This window comes from Saccoglossus kowalevskii, chromosome 6 (assembly GCF_978046115.1).
Source record: "Saccoglossus kowalevskii chromosome 6, keSacKowa6.1, whole genome shotgun sequence".
Taxonomy (NCBI): domain Eukaryota; kingdom Metazoa; phylum Hemichordata; class Enteropneusta; family Harrimaniidae; genus Saccoglossus; species Saccoglossus kowalevskii.
Genome location: NC_140646.1, coordinates 29,648,783 through 29,666,710, shown reverse-complemented (window position 1 = coordinate 29,666,710; position 17,928 = coordinate 29,648,783). Strand labels below are relative to the sequence as shown.

Here is a 17,928-nt window from a genome sequence, read left to right as displayed (position 1 = left end):
TAAGATCGCCATGTTGATTTTTCAGAACACATTCATGGGTGGCAAATAAAACTAATTAATATACCTTATGTGCAAGTTCGCCAGGTTGATTGGTCAAACTACGATAATTCAGTATATTGACCACCATTTTGTTACTACATGTACTTGTTTCAACATTTGGTATTACATTGTACAATGCTCATATTACAAGAGTATACAGCAGCAGATTGAAGATAATGAGGGGATTTGCTGTCTGGAGTACAATATTATACTATTTATGTACTTAAATAAACATGCTAGACTTTTACATGTAATACACAATTGGCAAATTTTCCCCAGTGCGACTGAGAATGGGAATGGGAGGGATGCTCTTGTTTAGAAAGGACATACCCCCGGTACTGCCATGTACTCAGAAAGTTGGTGTCTATTTTTATGTCTATTGTTGCCTTTTTGTGCACCAAGTATTTTTTTCTCTTTTCCAGGAAATCATGTCAAAACTTGTAAATGCAAGTAAATGCAACCAGTGTCTGTGGTACAGCAACAACTGTGAATATACAGAACATAAATCTTTTGTGATCAGTTTTCATTTATGTTGTGTGTTAATAAATAAATAAAATAGATATGCCCCAAGGTCATTTAGATATTTTAAATATACTGCAAAACCATACAAATATAATCAACAACATTCAGTGTTAATGTAAGCACATTCCATAGATTGTTTTATTTTCTCAGTAACAAAAAGATACTTTAAATAAAAAACAGAAAACAAGGTTAATATATTCTGATAACAAAGCTACTAAACTTTTCTTCACAGGTATATTCTGTTTTTGTATATTTGCATCTATGTGCTCATATTGTTTTAATCTATGCTCTTTAAAATACAAATACAGTCTGCATAGATTTATAGTGATGTATACCGTATTTGTTCTATTCATAGCACATAATCATAATTAACATTTTAATGACGCAATATACAACAATGATGATTTTTTGGTTTATATGCGTATCTATTGGAGATGTGCTTCTGATGGAGCAAATACGATATGTAGAGCGTGAAAAAAGGTCTGACAGTGTTCCTAGTTTTATTTCACATGTTGCCATGTGAGCCTCATCAAAGACAGACATTGTTATACAAACATAAGTGCTGAACTTAAGCATTTGCAGCACGAAGCAATAATGGGCAGACTGACTACGACTTACTGTACATATAGATCGGTAACACAACTTTATACAGGTTTTGAAATTGTTAAAGCAGTTACAACACAATATTTGTGGAGTATAATAAAGAACAGCCTATTAAATTGCCAATCTTCAACAAAGAAAATATTCATGATTTGTTAGCCACACATTCATTCCATGCCACTGAATAAAATGCAACATGTGTACCCTGTTTATTAGATGCACTGTCTCTCAGCACTAACAAATGTTACTATATATCTTATATACTTGTACAGGAAAAAATGCACCAATTCAACTTTTGATTTTTGCATCACTTCTTGATTCTATAATCAGCTTTGGTTCGGCATAGAGTTGGCTAATGACAGTCTGAAATATAATGAAAATAAAACACATAACACCCTTAAGTAAGCATGTTGGTGATGAGTAAAGTATGATATGGTTAAAGGGTCACATTTGTCAACTTTTATTATTTTGGTATTACGGGGGTACTTGAATGGCTTATTGGCACCAATCATTGGCGTACATCACCTCAAACTATATCTGATGAAACAAGTGTAAATCATCATGTCTCGCAGCACCCAATCAGAAATCATGTTACAGATCTATCCTTAGTAAGACATGCTCTAATTGGTTGACAAATCTCATCACAGGAGAGCTGCTTGAATGTGATTTGCATAGTGTCAGATGTAGTTAGAGGTGATAAACACAAGAAACTGGAATCAAATGTGAATAGAGCCTCTACATACTCCAAATTGGAATCAGATTGTCTAGGCACGTATTGGGTACAGCCATGGGGTCGCGGGTACAGCCATGGGGTATTGGGTACAGCCATGGGGTATTGGGTACAGCCATGGGGTATTGGGTACAGCCATGGGGTTCTGCTATTATTATTATATATGTTTCCAATTATGGAAAATCAGGCAAGATGTAATCACATCATTCTAAATCATTGTATAAGTGCATGCAAAGACAGTGACCTATTTTAAAGCACGGTAGTCGTCGCGCAGTGCGTGTTCAAATTTCATGTAAATAAACAATGTATTTTACAGGCGTTGTATACGTCGTTATGAGTCCCATATAGAGCAGGACGCGGCACGACGACTGCCGCCCTTTAAATTCTGTTCAGAGACTGGTAAATTCGGCATTCCATTCTGCGCAAATGTTAGCAGACCTGTACTCCTCACAGTGTTTTCTGCTGATAAGAAAATGCAGCATATACAACATCATTACAATTTGGAATATCATTTATTAAATACCCACACTAAATTGCATAATGCAGTGAAAATACTGACAAGTCAGGCACATCATAACAAACTCAGACACATGGGTTATTGCATTTCTTGTTGTGCTCCTTTGTATGGCAGTAGTGAGAATACTGATAATATTTGCAGAGATAGAACATACTAAACGGCAGTATATGTGTAATAATAATCAGATTACTCACTTGTCTTCTAATTACAGCTAAGTTCTCTTCTGCTTTGTTTATTAGACCACTGATTTGTTCTGGATTTGTAATCGATTTATTCTCTTTGAAGGAGTCACGTATCCTCCGAATTGCATAATTTCTGATGAAGAACAAACAAATACAAACATTTGAGTGAATTCACTGCTGTATATGGATTGGTATCAAGGCAAATGAAAATCTATCATATTTTTCCCATTCACCCTGCACATTTATCACAACCACAACACACATGTATTGTTAATGAGTGGCCCATCTATTAGATTATTTATGTTATGTATCATTTTTGGTATTGAATATTTATATCACACATTATAACTGCCACATTGGAGATATGAACATACTTAACCAAATATGATGAATACACATGGTGGAGTTTATGCTAATTATTTTATTAAAGAAAAGGTGCAAATAAAAAATGCCATTACCATAATATTTCCAATTGTGATGGATTTAGAAAGTGTATATTCTTCCTGAAATTTTCCAATAGAGTCAACTATTTTTCTACCAATTAAATTATTAGGTCTTGTTCAAAACACATTTTTATGGAATCTTTTTGTACTGGATACAGAAATCATTTAATTTTTCTCAAACTTTATTGTGCTTTACCCATAGATACTAAAAAACAACTTTTACATCAATATGTTCAGGGGTTTTGAAGAAAAATTTTTTAATCATATTCTGATGTTTTTCAGGAAAATAGGTAGCCAATATTCCAATAAACCTATAACAAAATGCCTAGAAATAGTTCAAAATGACCACTTCAAGTCCCATTAGGGCCTATCATATAAAATTCTCAAGATGGCATGAATTTTTTCTAGGTAAAATCATTGAAGTTTCTTATTTTGACTACAGAATTGCCTTTTTCTGAGATATTATGGTTATGCATATTAATTAATTAGGTTGAAGTGTAATAATTAGTACTTGAAATATATATATATTTAGTCAGTGGTGTTTGTACATTAATTTATATATACTATTTTATATGATTTCAACATAATGTACCCAGTATGTAATAATAATGTAATAATGTAAAAAAAATGATCATTATTTACAAATACATCTTTCACAAAATTTTCTTTCTAAATAAAGCAGTAAGGCATAACATAACATACATATTAGTGACACGCACAGATTTCCATTGAAACATTATCAGGTCTGTGCATTATCACAAAGCGTCATTGAAATTTAATGATTGGTTCTTGAGATATTGGTGGAACAGATACACATACATCCATAAATACATATACCTACACAGATGGACTAAACTAATACAGAGAAGGTGCTACCTTAAAGTGTCTGTGAAATGCCCATACCCACGTTTCCCATTTTAAATCTGTGTCCCACTGAAATGGGCAGTTATTGATTTTTTGCTGAAAATGATTACTCGTATCCAAGTAAATTTGAGACATTTCTCGTGTTGTAGCCATGCCCACCTATCCTGAAACGGTCGACTGTTTCTGGATTTCCGACTCTCGCCAAAAGTGCGCCACCAAATGACAAAATGTGAGAGGAAGTCATACCCCTGAGCCGTAATAACACTGGTCATTTAGTATACTTTTAAACGATTTACATTTCCGGTTGGAGTTTTTTTTTTTTTTTGTCTATTTAATTTTTTTTGAGAGAAAGTTTTTAGATGTTGTGTTGTCATAGTGTATGTATTCACATGTTTCTAATCAATCCGAAGATGCGACATCAGTGGACGAAAGCCACTTAACCTCAGATTAATTTGGGGGGGGGGGGGAAACTGTCCTTGTCCATGAAAAAAAAACTAGGTTTAAAGAGAAACGCCGACAACGTAAACCTGGCGCAACACTTTTGAAAGAAATAGATTCCACACCAGCCCATGATCATCGATGCGGATTTCAGAAGAGAGAGAGAGATGTCCGGCAAGTGTTTCAAATGAGTTGACTTTTATTGCGATCCTGATTATCATTTTGTAGAGACCATTTAGTCCCTGTTAAGTAAAAGGTAGCAATAATTTTGACAGTGACACGAAAACGAAGCGTCGGACAAACAGGAAATTACACAGCCCTTACACACTGCTAATTGTTTTCATTTTCGAAGGCTAAAAGTGTTTGAATTGTTTGGTGATTGGTGTTGAATGTCGAATTCACACCTCTGTTCTTTTTTTTTACCTCCATGCTTGCAGCTTGATCTGCGTAATAATTTATGAAATAAGAATCCGGGCTTGGTCAATGTGTTTACACCAAATAAAGTTTTAATATGATGTTATAATTATGACAATCATGCCATGGATCACGCTAACTCAAATCATATCTGAATTTATCTGTATGTGTCGCGATCTCGATTATTTTTTAACGCACTTGCCCTTGTTGTGACCAGACGCCTATTTCACCTATTTTAACAAAATGTCAATTTATTTCCACGCGGCTGTCATTTATTTAGTAACTGTGATTTGTCTTTTTTTTAATTACTTTATAGTGATCACTATAGTTTAATGTTTAGAATGTCAAAATATGTTCTCTTTTATTTTAATTTTGAAAGTTTTACTCAGACGATCGATGAAATAAAACAGTGTAGTGACGTGCCTAGTAACCTGCTAAATAACGAGATAATTCCAATGTCAAATTCTATTTTGTCCAGCGACATTGTACAAACTTGCGACAGTGACGATCACGGTGACCAGCTAACTCAACCCCATGCAACAAAAATTGATATTATGTGTTCATTATGGTCCATTCTTCCTAGACGAACAAGTACATAAGTGACAATTTAGTCAAAGACGAGAAAACTGCACAAGAAATTTGCCTTATTTACACGTATCGGCAATGCAAGCTTCCATGCGACTTCCCCTTCTGACGTCACAAGGGAAATTTCTGTATGCAAATGAGAAGCTAATTAGGAGCCTCGTTTTAAAATACACAAAAATAAAATTGCTGTAGACTGAGTTTAAAACACATTTTTTCACTTAAAAAAAATAATTCATGCTTAGAAACATAAAAATTAATAATATTTATGTATCAATGGATCATTTTAGGCGTGAAAATAGCAGCCATTTCACAGGCACTTTAAATTTGACTGTACTACCCAACTCAATCAAACTGGCCGCCTGGTGGCGCTTCAGTGTACTATTTGTAGAAATCGATCTCCACGATTTCACTAAATACGGAGTATAACTGATTTTAAATAGTTCAACGTACAGGTAATAATGGACGTGTACTAGTCATGTCGGAAACACAAACGAAGACATGAGTCTAACGCGTGGCTTCGAGGGGTGTTCCAGCCCAGCTATGTAGCCTGGCAATGCAGAGGTGGGCCTGCAGGCTGCGTCCTAAAAACAACTTGCTTGCAGTTACCGGGAAAACATCGATCGGCAAACCCAAGGAAGGTGAGATGTTATTATTACTGTACTTTACCTGAAATTATATCCCGTAAATTTACTTGATTCCCGTAGCATTTGTTTATAAAGTGCAAGAACTTGTCTTCTGCTCGCTGCCATTTTTCTGTCTGTAACAAGCCAGCGCAGCTCACTCAAAATTTGTAACGAAATATGTTTTTTTTTCTTCACATAATTTATCATATTCCAGTGTAAAACCATGGCGGAACAAGTATTAATAGCTTATTGAAATTTTTTTGCAATAAAGGGTATTAGACTTCATGGTGTAATTGGATGCATATTCTTTTTGTTGTCTCCTACTTTTGAACACTTTGCTAGAGGGTCATTATAAGATGGCTGCGCCCATATCCATGTGAGTTTTACTCAAATTTCTATAAAATTTGTATACATTCTCTATAGTATTACTTATTCAAAAGTCATAGTTGACGACCCTCGATTCTCAGAGTATATCTACAAAGTCTCATACCGGAAACAAGAGAATATCCACAAATTTATCTCTTTCACAATGATCGACCGGATCATTAACGCCATGCCGAAGTTCGTAAGGAGCGCTTGCCTCCTCCAATCATCGACGCTGTTGTCACGACAACCACGTTGTACCACATCTTTCAGCTCTTCATCGATGCATTGGGCCCAGCAGCTATCTCCTGATTTGGAAAAGAATGTTACAATACAAGGAAATGTCTTCACCCGCGATGATATGACAACCATCACTCCAAAAATAATATCCAGAGTAGGGACAAATTTACATAACAAGAAATATCATCCTATATGTCTCATCAAAGAACGAATACGTGATTTTTTTTATCAGAAGTTCTTAAATCAGAGAAAGAACCCGATATTTTCTATCTATGACAATCTAAATCCTTTGGTTACCACGGAACAGAATTTTGATGATGTGCTTGTACCTAAAAATCACCCTTCTCGGCAGAGTCGAGACAATTATTATATTAATAAAAATCAGCTACTACGCACTCACACATCAGCGCATCAACTTGCACTTGTGAAATCAGGACTAGATGCGTTCTTAGTTGCAGGAGATGTCTACAGAAGAGACACCATTGATTCAAGCCATTATCCAGTATTCCATCAAATGGAAGGGGTCAAATTATATAGTGAACGGGAGGTAAGTGACTTTTAAGAATAGAAAGTGTATAGAGTTGTGTCTCTCAAACATATAAAATTCCCATAATAAGTCTCCCAGTTTGGTCAAATTTAAAGATTAGTTATGAAACTTCCAGATTTTATGGCCAATGGTGCTTAGAGTTTGGGAGATATCCATAATATCCAGCAGATATTAAAAAACATGAATTATCATTATCAATGATATTTTATAAGCTTGACTTCAGTACTAGTAAACACATGATTACCACCGTAGTCTTGTATCATTTGATTGATTGACGCTACTCTGGTGGTAATCACAAGTGTCTGCTGACGTCAACCTCAGAAAAGAATGTCTTGGGATTTATCACATGCATATTTCCACAGTCCAAAAAAAGGGAAACGATGGAATGTTGAAATGCCATTGCTGAAATAACACTAAATATGAATATATTATTCAGCGTGCCTTGTATGCTAATTTTGTTGATGATCTGGTGTTCTATTTCATGCAAACAATGTGTGGCTTATTCAACATATTTTCTTCTTATAGCTAGGATTTTTTTAAAATTTCATTTGTTTTTTCAGAGGAACTAAATAGTAATACAGAATATACACACAGGAGCTTTTAATCATGCAACATTTTTATCACAATCAAATTATTTTACCATATATAAACCCAAAAGCTCTGTACAGCCTGTACGTACAATGAGAAAAAGTTAGGCAGTATGTGACATCAAACAATGTGATATGAATTTTCCGTCTGTCTTGTATTATGCCACTAGATATAGAGATATAGATGTTATACATGTGATAAATTATAGTATTGAATAATTTATTAACATTTAAAAACTCAAAATGGCAATAGAACACCATTTGACCCATCACAGAAACTGTGAGCTTGATGTCACTGGTGCAGATGAATAAATGATCATGTCCTTGTACAGCCAGCCTTCTACATACACGTAGAGGCAAGCACAAACTCATTTAAATTTGTTTAGAAGAATTTACAGTTAACAACATCCATGGCATGAAGGTTTTTACAGAAATTTATGAAATACACATGCCCTTCTGCTTCATTCAAACCCAAAGAAGACACTTTTATTGGCTGTTGAAGCCATTTGGTAATCCCCCCCCCTCACACACATACACACAAGTACCCATGAGTCTTTGAAGAACTACATGTACTTCTATCATTTTGCCAATTTACTGCCATCTATGCCAAACATATTCTATATATACACTGAAGTGTTGTGATTGGTCATTTGAAATGTCATCAGAGATACATCAGGGACTCATGGGTGTTTGCTATCCAATGACAGATTTCCTTTTTTTAGTTATTCAAAAATGTGAATGATCCTACATCACTCAAATTGTTTGAGAACGCAAGAAGAACAAGCGTGAAACAAGAAACACACACAATGGAAACCGTCAAACTGGTTGAATTTCAATTAAAACAAACACTGACTGAATTAATGGAGCATTTATTTGGCAAAGGTAATTAATCACACTTTCTCTCTCAGCTACAATTCAATTTTATGTCTGTCAAATGCTTGTTTTCAGTTTCTATGTGTCCAAGTACATGTGACTTACTTGTTGAAACATCATTTTTAAATTCACAGTATTTCATATCATATACATTGTATAGTTAAAACGAAGCAATCAATAAAAATACAGACAGCAGTATCTGAAATAACTTTTCCATCACTTCTGAAGCAATAATGATAGCTATTTTGACAAGTATTTACATACTGTGTGATAATAGACTCAACAATTTTAAAATGGCAGGGCAGAATTACGCGGTATAAACAAACAATATCAACCTGCTGTTTCAACCATTTGAGGCTGAACAGGATGAAACTAGGAATTTGACATAATATTTTGCATTGATTAATTGGTAGATATTGAAACTCAGTGGAGTGAAGTGTATTTTCCATTCACTCATCCTTCCTGGGAGCTGGAAATTAAATTCCAAGGAGAATGGTTAGAGGTGTTGGGCAGTGGTGTCATGGAACAAGAAATACTCAACACTGGTAAGGTACTACATGTACAATGTTAATGTACAGCCAAATAAAAACTGTGTTTCTGGTAACCCATACTTAACTAGGTTTTTTCTTGACAACCCTGTATCTTATGGCTGAACTGTGAAGAGGCAGCAAGAGAGCGCTCACTTCCTGTTAACAGTTTCATGCTTCCAAACCTCACTGGCAATTTCTGCATGCACATCATGTGTTATGGTGATTTAATTTTTTTTAAAAATGTTCCTGTATAACAGTTTGGATCAACATTAAAGTCCTTGACAATAAACAAGATTTACTAATAGACAAAGAATCCAATAATTTGAATTCACATTCACCATTTTATATCATTCATATTTGTCATTTGATAGTGTTCACACTCACCATTTGATAGTGTTCACATTCACCATTTGATAGTGTTCACATTCACCATTTTATAGTGTTCACATTCATCATTTGATAGTGTTCACATTCACCATTTGATAGTGTTCACATTCACCATTTGATGGTGTTCACATTCACCATTTGATGGTGTTCACATTCACCATTTGATAGTGTTCACTTTCACCATTTGACAGTGTTCACATTCACCGTTTGATAGTGTTCACATTCACCGTTTGATAGTGTCCACATTCACCATTTGATAGTGTTCACATTCACCATTTGATTGTGTTCACATTCGCCATTTGATAGTGTTCACATTCGCCATTTGATAGTGTTCACTTTCATCATTTGATGGTGTTCACTTTCACCATTTGATAGTGTTCACTTTCACCATTTGATAGTGTTCACTTTCATCATTTGATAGTGTTCACGTTCACCATTTGATTGTGTTCACGTTCACCATTTGATAGTGTTCACATTCACCATTTGATAGTGTTCACATTCACCATTTGATAGTGTTCACTTTCACCATTTGATGGTGTTCACATTCACCATTTGATAGTGCTCACATTCACCATTTGATAGTGTTCACATTCACCATTTGATAGTGTTCACATTCACCATTTGATAGTGTTCACATTCACCATTTGATTGTGTTCACTTTCACCATTTGATGGTGTTCACATTCACCATTTGATAGTGTTCACATTCACCATTTGATAGTGTTCACATTCACCATTTGATTGTGTTCACATTCACCATTTGATATCATTCACTTTCACCATTTGATAGTGTTCACATTCACCATTTGATAGTGTTCACATTCACATTTGATAGTGTTCACTTACACTATTTGATGGTGTTCACATTCATCATTTGATGTTGTTCACCTTCGTCATTTGATAGCATTCACTTTCACCATTTGATAGCGTTCACATTCACCATTTGATGGTGTCCACCTTCATCATTTGATAGTGTTCACTTTCACCATTTGATAGTGTTCACTTTCACCATTTGATGGTGTTCACATTCACCATTTGATATCATTCACTTTCACCATTTGATAGTGTTCACATTCACCATTTGATAGTGTTCACATTCACCATTTGATAGTGTTCACATTCACATTTGATAGTGTTCACTTACACTATTTGATGGTGTTCACATTCATCATTTGATGTTGTTCACCTTCGTCATTTGATAGCATTCACTTTCACCATTTGATAGCGTTCACATTCACCATTTGATGGTGTCCACCTTCATCATTTGATAGTGTTCACTTTCACCATTTGATAGTGTTCACTTTCACCATTTGATGGTGTTTACTTTCACCATTTGATGGTGTTCACTTTCACCATTTGATAGTGTTCACTTTCACCATTTGATGGTGTTCACTTTTGCCGTTTGATAGTGTTCACATTCACCATTTGATAGTGTTCACATTCACATTTGATAGTGTTCACATTCACCATTTGATAGTGTTCACCTTCATCATTTGATAGTGTTCACTTTCACCATTTGATGGTGTTCACATTCACCATTTGATAGTGTTCACATTCACATTTGATAGTGTTCACATTCACCATTTGATGGTGTTCACATTCATCATTCAATAGTGTTCACTTTCACCATTTGATAGTGTTTACATTCACCATTTGATAGTGTTCACTTTCACCATTTGATGGTGTTCACTTTCACCATTTGATGGTGTTCACTTTCACCATTTGATGGTGTTCACTTTCACCATTTGATAGTGTTCACATTCACCATTTGATAGTGTTCACCTTCATCATTTGATAGTGTTCACTTTCACCATTTGATGGTGTTCACATTCACCATTTGATAGTGTTCACATTCACATTTGAGTGTTCACTTTCACCATTTGATAGTGTTCACATTCACCATTTGATAGTGTTCACTTTCACCATTTGATGGTGTTCACATTCACCATTTGATGGTGTTCACATTCACATTTGATAGTGTTCACATTCACCATTTGATGGTGTTAACATTCACATTTGATAGTGTTCACATTCACCATTTGATAGTGTTCACTTTCACCATTTGATGGTGTTCACATTCACATTTGATAGTGTTCACATTTACCATTTGATAGTGTTCACATTCACCATTTGATAGTGTTCACATTCACCATTTGATAGTGTTCACATTCACCATTTGATAGTGTTCACATTCACCATTTGATTGTGTTCACTTTCACCATTTGATGGTGCTCACCTTCACCATTTGATGGTGTTCACCTTCACCATTTGATAGTGTTCACATTCACCATTTGATGGTGTTCACATTGACATTTGATAGTGTTCACATTCACATTTGAGTGTTCACATTCATTATTTTATAGTGTTCACTTTCACCATTTGATGGTGTTCACATTCATCATTTGATAGTGTTCATATTCACCATTTGATAGTGTTCACATTCATCATTTGATAGTGTTCACATTCACATTTGAGTGTTCACTTTCACTATTTGATAGTGTTCACTTTCACATTTGATAGTGTTCACATTCACCATTTGATGGTGTTCACATTCATCATTCAATAGTGTTCACTTTCACCATTTGATAGTGTTTACATTCACCATTTGATAGTGTTCACTTTCACCATTTGATGGTGTTCACTTTCACCATTTGATGGTGTTCACTTTCACCATTTGATAGTGTTCACTTTCACCATTTGATAGTGTTCACTTTCACCATTTGATGGTGTTCACTTTCACCGTTTGATAGTGTTCACATTCACTGTTTGATAGTGTTCACATTCACCATTTGATAGTGTTCACCTTCATCATTTGATAGTGTTCACATTCACCATTTGATGGTGTTCACATTCATCATTCAATAGTGTTCACTTTCACCATTTGATAGTGTTTACATTCACCATTTGATAGTGTTCACTTTCACCATTTGATGGTGTTCACTTTCACCATTTGATGGTGTTCACTTTCACCATTTGATGGTGTTCACTTTCACCATTTGATAGTGTTCACTTTCACCATTTGATGGTGTTCACTTTCACCGTTTGATAGTGTTCACATTCACTGTTTGATAGTGTTCACATTCACATTTGATAGTGTTCACATTCACCATTTGATAGTGTTCACCTTCATCATTTGATAGTGTTCACTTTCACCATTTGATAGTGTTCAGATTCACCATTTGATAGTGTTCACTTTCACCATTTGATGGTGTTCACATTCACCATTTGATGGTGTTCACATTCACATTTGATAGTGTTCACATTCACCATTTGATGGTGTTCACATTCACCATTTGATGGTGTTCACATTCACATTTGATAGTGTTCACATTCACCATTTGATAGTGTTCACATTCACCATTTGATAGTGTTCACATTCACCATTTGATAGTGTTCACATTCACCATTTGATAGTGTTCACATTCACCATTTGATAGTGTTCACATTCACCATTTGATTGTGTTCACTTTCACCATTTGATGGTGTTCACAATCACCATTTGATGGTGTTCACAATCACCATTTGATGGTGCTCACCTTCACCATTTGATGGTGTTCACCTTCACCATTTGATAGTGTTCACATTCACCATTTGATGGTGTTCACATTGACATTTGATAGTGTTCACATTCACATTTGAGTGTTCACATTCACCATTTGATAGTGTTCACATTCACATTTGATGGTGTTCACATTCACCATTTGCTAGTGTTCACATTCACCATTTGCTAGTGTTCACATTCACATTTGATAGTGTTCACATTCACCATTTGACGGTGTTCACATTCATCATTCGATAGTGTTCACATTCACCGTTTGATAGTGTTCACATTCACTGTTTGATAGTGTTCACATTCACATTTGATAGTGTTCACATTCACCATTTGATAGTGTTCACCTTCATCATTTGATAGTGTTCACTTTCACCATTTGATAGTGTTCAGATTCACCATTTGATAGTGTTCACTTTCACCATTTGATGGTGTTCACATTCACCATTTGATGGTGTTCACATTCACATTTGATAGTGTTCACATTCACCATTTGATGGTGTTCACATTCACCATTTGATGGTGTTCACATTCACATTTGATAGTGTTCACATTCACCATTTGATAGTGTTCACATTCACCATTTGATAGTGTTCACATTCACCATTTGATAGTGTTCACATTCACCATTTGATAGTGTTCACATTCACCATTTGATAGTGTTCACATTCACCATTTGATTGTGTTCACTTTCACCATTTGATGGTGTTCACAATCACCATTTGATGGTGTTCACAATCACCATTTGATGGTGCTCACCTTCACCATTTGATGGTGTTCACCTTCACCATTTGATAGTGTTCACATTCACCATTTGATGGTGTTCACATTGACATTTGATAGTGTTCACATTCACATTTGAGTGTTCACATTCATTATTTTATAGTGTTCACTTTCACCATTTGATGGTGTTCACATTCATCATTTGATAGTGTTCACATTCACCATTTGATAGTGTTCACATTCATCATTTGATAGTGTTCACATTCACATTTGAGTGTTCACTTTCACCATTTGATAGTGTTCACATTCACCATTTGATGGTGTTCACATTCATCATTCAATTGTGTTCACTTTCACGATTTGATAGTGTTCACATTCATCATTTGATAGTGTTCACATTCACATTTGATAGTGTTCACATTCACCATTTGATAGTGTTCACATTCACCATTTAATGGTGTTCACATTCATCATTCAATAGTGTTCACTTTCACCATTTGATGGTGTTCACATTCATCATTTGATAGTGTTCACATTCACATTTGATAGTGTTCACATTCACCATTTGACGGTGTTCACATTCACCATCTGCTAGTGTTCACATTCACATTTGATAGTGTTCACATTCACCATTTGACAGTGTTCACATTCACCATTTGATAGTGTTCACATTCATCATTCAATAGTGTTCACATTCACCATTTGATAGTGTTCACATTCACATTTGACGGTGTTCACATTCACCATTTGATAGTGTTCACATTCACCATTTGATAGTGTTCACATTCACATTTGATAGTGTTCACATTCACCATTTGATAGTGTTCACATTCACATTTGATGGTGTTCACATTCACCATTTGATAGTGTTCACATTCACATTTGATAGTGTTCACATTCACCATTTGATAGTGTTCACATTCACATTTGATAGTGTTCACATTCACCATTTGACGGTGTTCACATTCACTATTTGATAGTGTTCACATTCATCATTCAATAGTGTTCACATTCACCATTTGATAGTGTTCACATTCACATTTGATAGTGTTCACATTCATCATTCAATAGTGTTCACATTCATCATTCAATAGTGTTCACATTCACCATTTGATAGTGTTCACATTCACCATTTGATAGTGTTCACATTCACCATTTGATAGTGTTCACATTCACCATTTGATAGTGTTCACATTCACCATTTGATTGTGTTCACATTCACCATTTGATGGTGTTCATATTCACCATTTGCTAGTGTTCACATTCACATTTGCTAGTGTTCACATTCACCATTTGATAGTGTTCACATTCACCATTTGATAGTGTTCACATTCACCATTTGATAGTGTTCACATTCACCATTTGATAGTATTCACATTCACATTTGATAGTGTTCACATTCACCATTTGATAGTGTTCACATTCACCATTTGATAGTGTTCACATTCACATTTGATAGTGTTCACATTCACCATTTGATAGTGTTCACATTCACATTTGATGGTGTTCACATTCACCATTTGCTAGTGTTCACATTCACCATTTGCTAGTGTTCACATTCACATTTGATAGTGTTCACATTCACCATTTGACGGTGTTCACATTCATCATTCGATAGTGTTCACATTCACCATTTGATAGTGTTCACATTCACATTTGATAGTGTTCACATTCATCATTCAATAGTGTTCACATTCATCATTCAATAGTGTTCACATTCACCATTTGATAGTGTTCACATTCACCATTTGATAGTGTTCACATTTACCATTTGATTGTGTTCACATTCACCATTTGATGGTGTTCACATTCACCATTTGCTAGTGTTCACATTCACATTTGATGGTGTTCACTTTCACCATTTGATAGTGTTCACATTCACCATTTGCTAGTTTTCACATTCACATTTGATAGTGTTCACATTCACATTTGATAGTGTTCACATTCACATTTGATAGTGTTCACTTTCACCATTTGATAGTGTTCACTTTCACCATTTGATGGTGTTCACATTCATCATTTGCTTGTTAATCTAACGTGTTACAATTCTTTGATTCACCATTTAATTTATCCATGTTTGGTTTCAGCGGGTGCAGCTAATAAAGTTGGTTACGCTTTCGGATTAGGACTGGAAAGATTAGCTATGATTTTATTTGGTATTCCGGATATCCGATTATTTTGGAGTGAAGATGAGAGATTCCTATCGCAGTTTAAAGTAGATGACCCATATGATGTCAAATTTAAGGTATTAAAGATTGTTTACACTGAAAATAAATATGTTCATTCAAAGCTGCAATTTTGTGATTATCTTGCAATTAAAACTAATAATATGTTTATCATGATGTGTTATGATGCTAAATAACATGTATTAGTGAAACTTTTCAGAAGATCACGTGTTATTTTAAAATAAGTAAATAATAACAAATGTGCTGACCATTCGACTCAATCAACCGCATCGTAACGTATACTTCTCTTGCAGCCCTTCAGTCGGTACCCACAGCTACGTAACGACATCTCATTCTGGTGTCCAGATGGCTATCATTCTAACGATTTCTACGATATCGTACGTTCCATCGGTGGTGACTTAGTGGAGCAGGTGACATTAATTGATGAATTTGTGCATCCTAAGACTCAAAGACTGAGTCATTGTTACACAGTAATTTACAGACATATGGAGAAAACACTTACACAGAAAGAAGTGAGCATTCTACATGGTAAAATTGCTACGGTTGCTGAGAATATGCTCGGAATTGAAGTTAGAAAGTAATAAGAATCCTACCTTTTATCTACTCAGTGCCCAGATGTACAAATTAACATAAATAAGGTTCAGGTCAGAAAGTCGTAACAAGACAAGACAAAGCTGGTCCCGATTTTTTATCCCTCAAATGTATAAACAAACATCTTTTGAGCACAACATTTATGTTTTATTCACTGATCCTTAAAACATGTAAGAAATCGAAAGCATCATAAAATAATTGATGAATAGAACTCTAATCGGATTGTATTTGATACATTCCCCTGAATATATTGCAACAGTGTTAATTATAGATCAAAACTATGCAGAATAATTTTTCCCAGGGGGTCCTTATTAATTTTTCTTTCCATGCCTATTCAGGGACTGTAACGAAATCATTCGGGATGACAATTTGCTGTATTCAGGCTTTTAACATATTCAACTTTTGATTTCAATTATTGAGAAAATGCTAAATACCAATGTAATAATGGATGTGTGTGATAGTCGTACTGAATCTAAGTTTGGTTTTGATTGTTGATTTTTGAGTTGTAACGTTTTGCAATGAACAGATTTTTAAAAATTGTTATACGTCATTGTATTGCAGATAATTGCATGTTGTAGAAATTATGTATAACGATTTTTGTAAAAGTACATCTGGGTGTAAGTAATTTAGTTTTGCATACATTAATTTGGATATTATTTATTACCTTATATGTAATATTTCATTTTTTTAATTAATCTTTCTGTAAGTCAATGATGTGTGTTGATATTTTTGGTGACAGTGTAACAAAATGAGAGTGTATCTGGTATTCTGGTGTGCAGAGAAATGACTGGCATCATCCACATAATGAAGTTGAGTAGCGACTGTATGGGGCATGTTTAGAATATATCTCCCAATTTATATCACTTTCTAAGGTGGTTGACAATTAGAATTTTAGAAGGACCAGTTGTCAATTTGAAACGTACTGCAGGTCCATGGCATGTTTTTTGTATCAGTCAAAAGGACCTGTTGGTTTTCAAAACTACCAGTTCTACACAAGGTCAGTTGGCCTTGGACCAAATTACAGATATTAATTTCCGTTTATTTTTACTGGAATTAATTTTTGCTGAAAATACTTTTTGAGTGTTTTGTATGGGATTTATTTTCACTGATTTTTGGGAGTTGAATGTAAAATATAGGAAAAAAGGTATATTCGCTGAATTTTATTTTCACTGTATCACTCCTTCAGCGAAAATGAATTCCAAGCGAAAATAAAGTATTTTACAGTAACTGTTCATCTACCAGATCTCAGATTCAGAGCCCAGATGGCTAAAGCTAAAGTAATAGATGTTGTACAGTACCTACATTGTAGCTCAGGTAATTTAGGAGTATACGTGTAGTGATCACTGCTGGGATAGATAATTTTATGGTGTTATCCCAAATTTACAGAAATGCCTG

At 34.8% G+C, this 17,928-nt stretch overlaps 2 protein-coding genes across 2 annotated transcripts; one reads left to right on the top strand and one right to left on the bottom strand.

Annotated features, from left to right (window-relative positions):
* Positions 1 to 1,069: 1,069 nt before the first annotated feature.
* LOC102806487 (LYR motif-containing protein 4-like) lies at positions 1,070 to 6,100 on the bottom strand. The gene is made up of 3 exons (XM_006816948.2): positions 6,001 to 6,100; positions 2,603 to 2,723; positions 1,070 to 1,524 (listed from the first exon to the last, which is right to left on the bottom strand). The coding sequence occupies exons 1-3, from the start codon at positions 6,081 to 6,083 to the stop codon at positions 1,450 to 1,452; spliced, it is 279 nt and encodes a 92-aa protein (XP_006817011.2). The 5' UTR covers positions 6,084 to 6,100; the 3' UTR covers positions 1,070 to 1,449.
* A 417-nt stretch (positions 6,101 to 6,517) lies between these two features.
* LOC100373666 (phenylalanine--tRNA ligase, mitochondrial-like) lies at positions 6,518 to 17,760 on the top strand. The gene is made up of 5 exons (XM_002735117.4): positions 6,518 to 7,107; positions 8,417 to 8,576; positions 8,981 to 9,112; positions 15,844 to 16,001; positions 16,236 to 17,760. The coding sequence occupies exons 1-5, from the start codon at positions 6,604 to 6,606 to the stop codon at positions 16,521 to 16,523; spliced, it is 1,242 nt and encodes a 413-aa protein (XP_002735163.4). The 5' UTR covers positions 6,518 to 6,603; the 3' UTR covers positions 16,524 to 17,760.
* Positions 17,761 to 17,928: the final 168 nt, after the last annotated feature.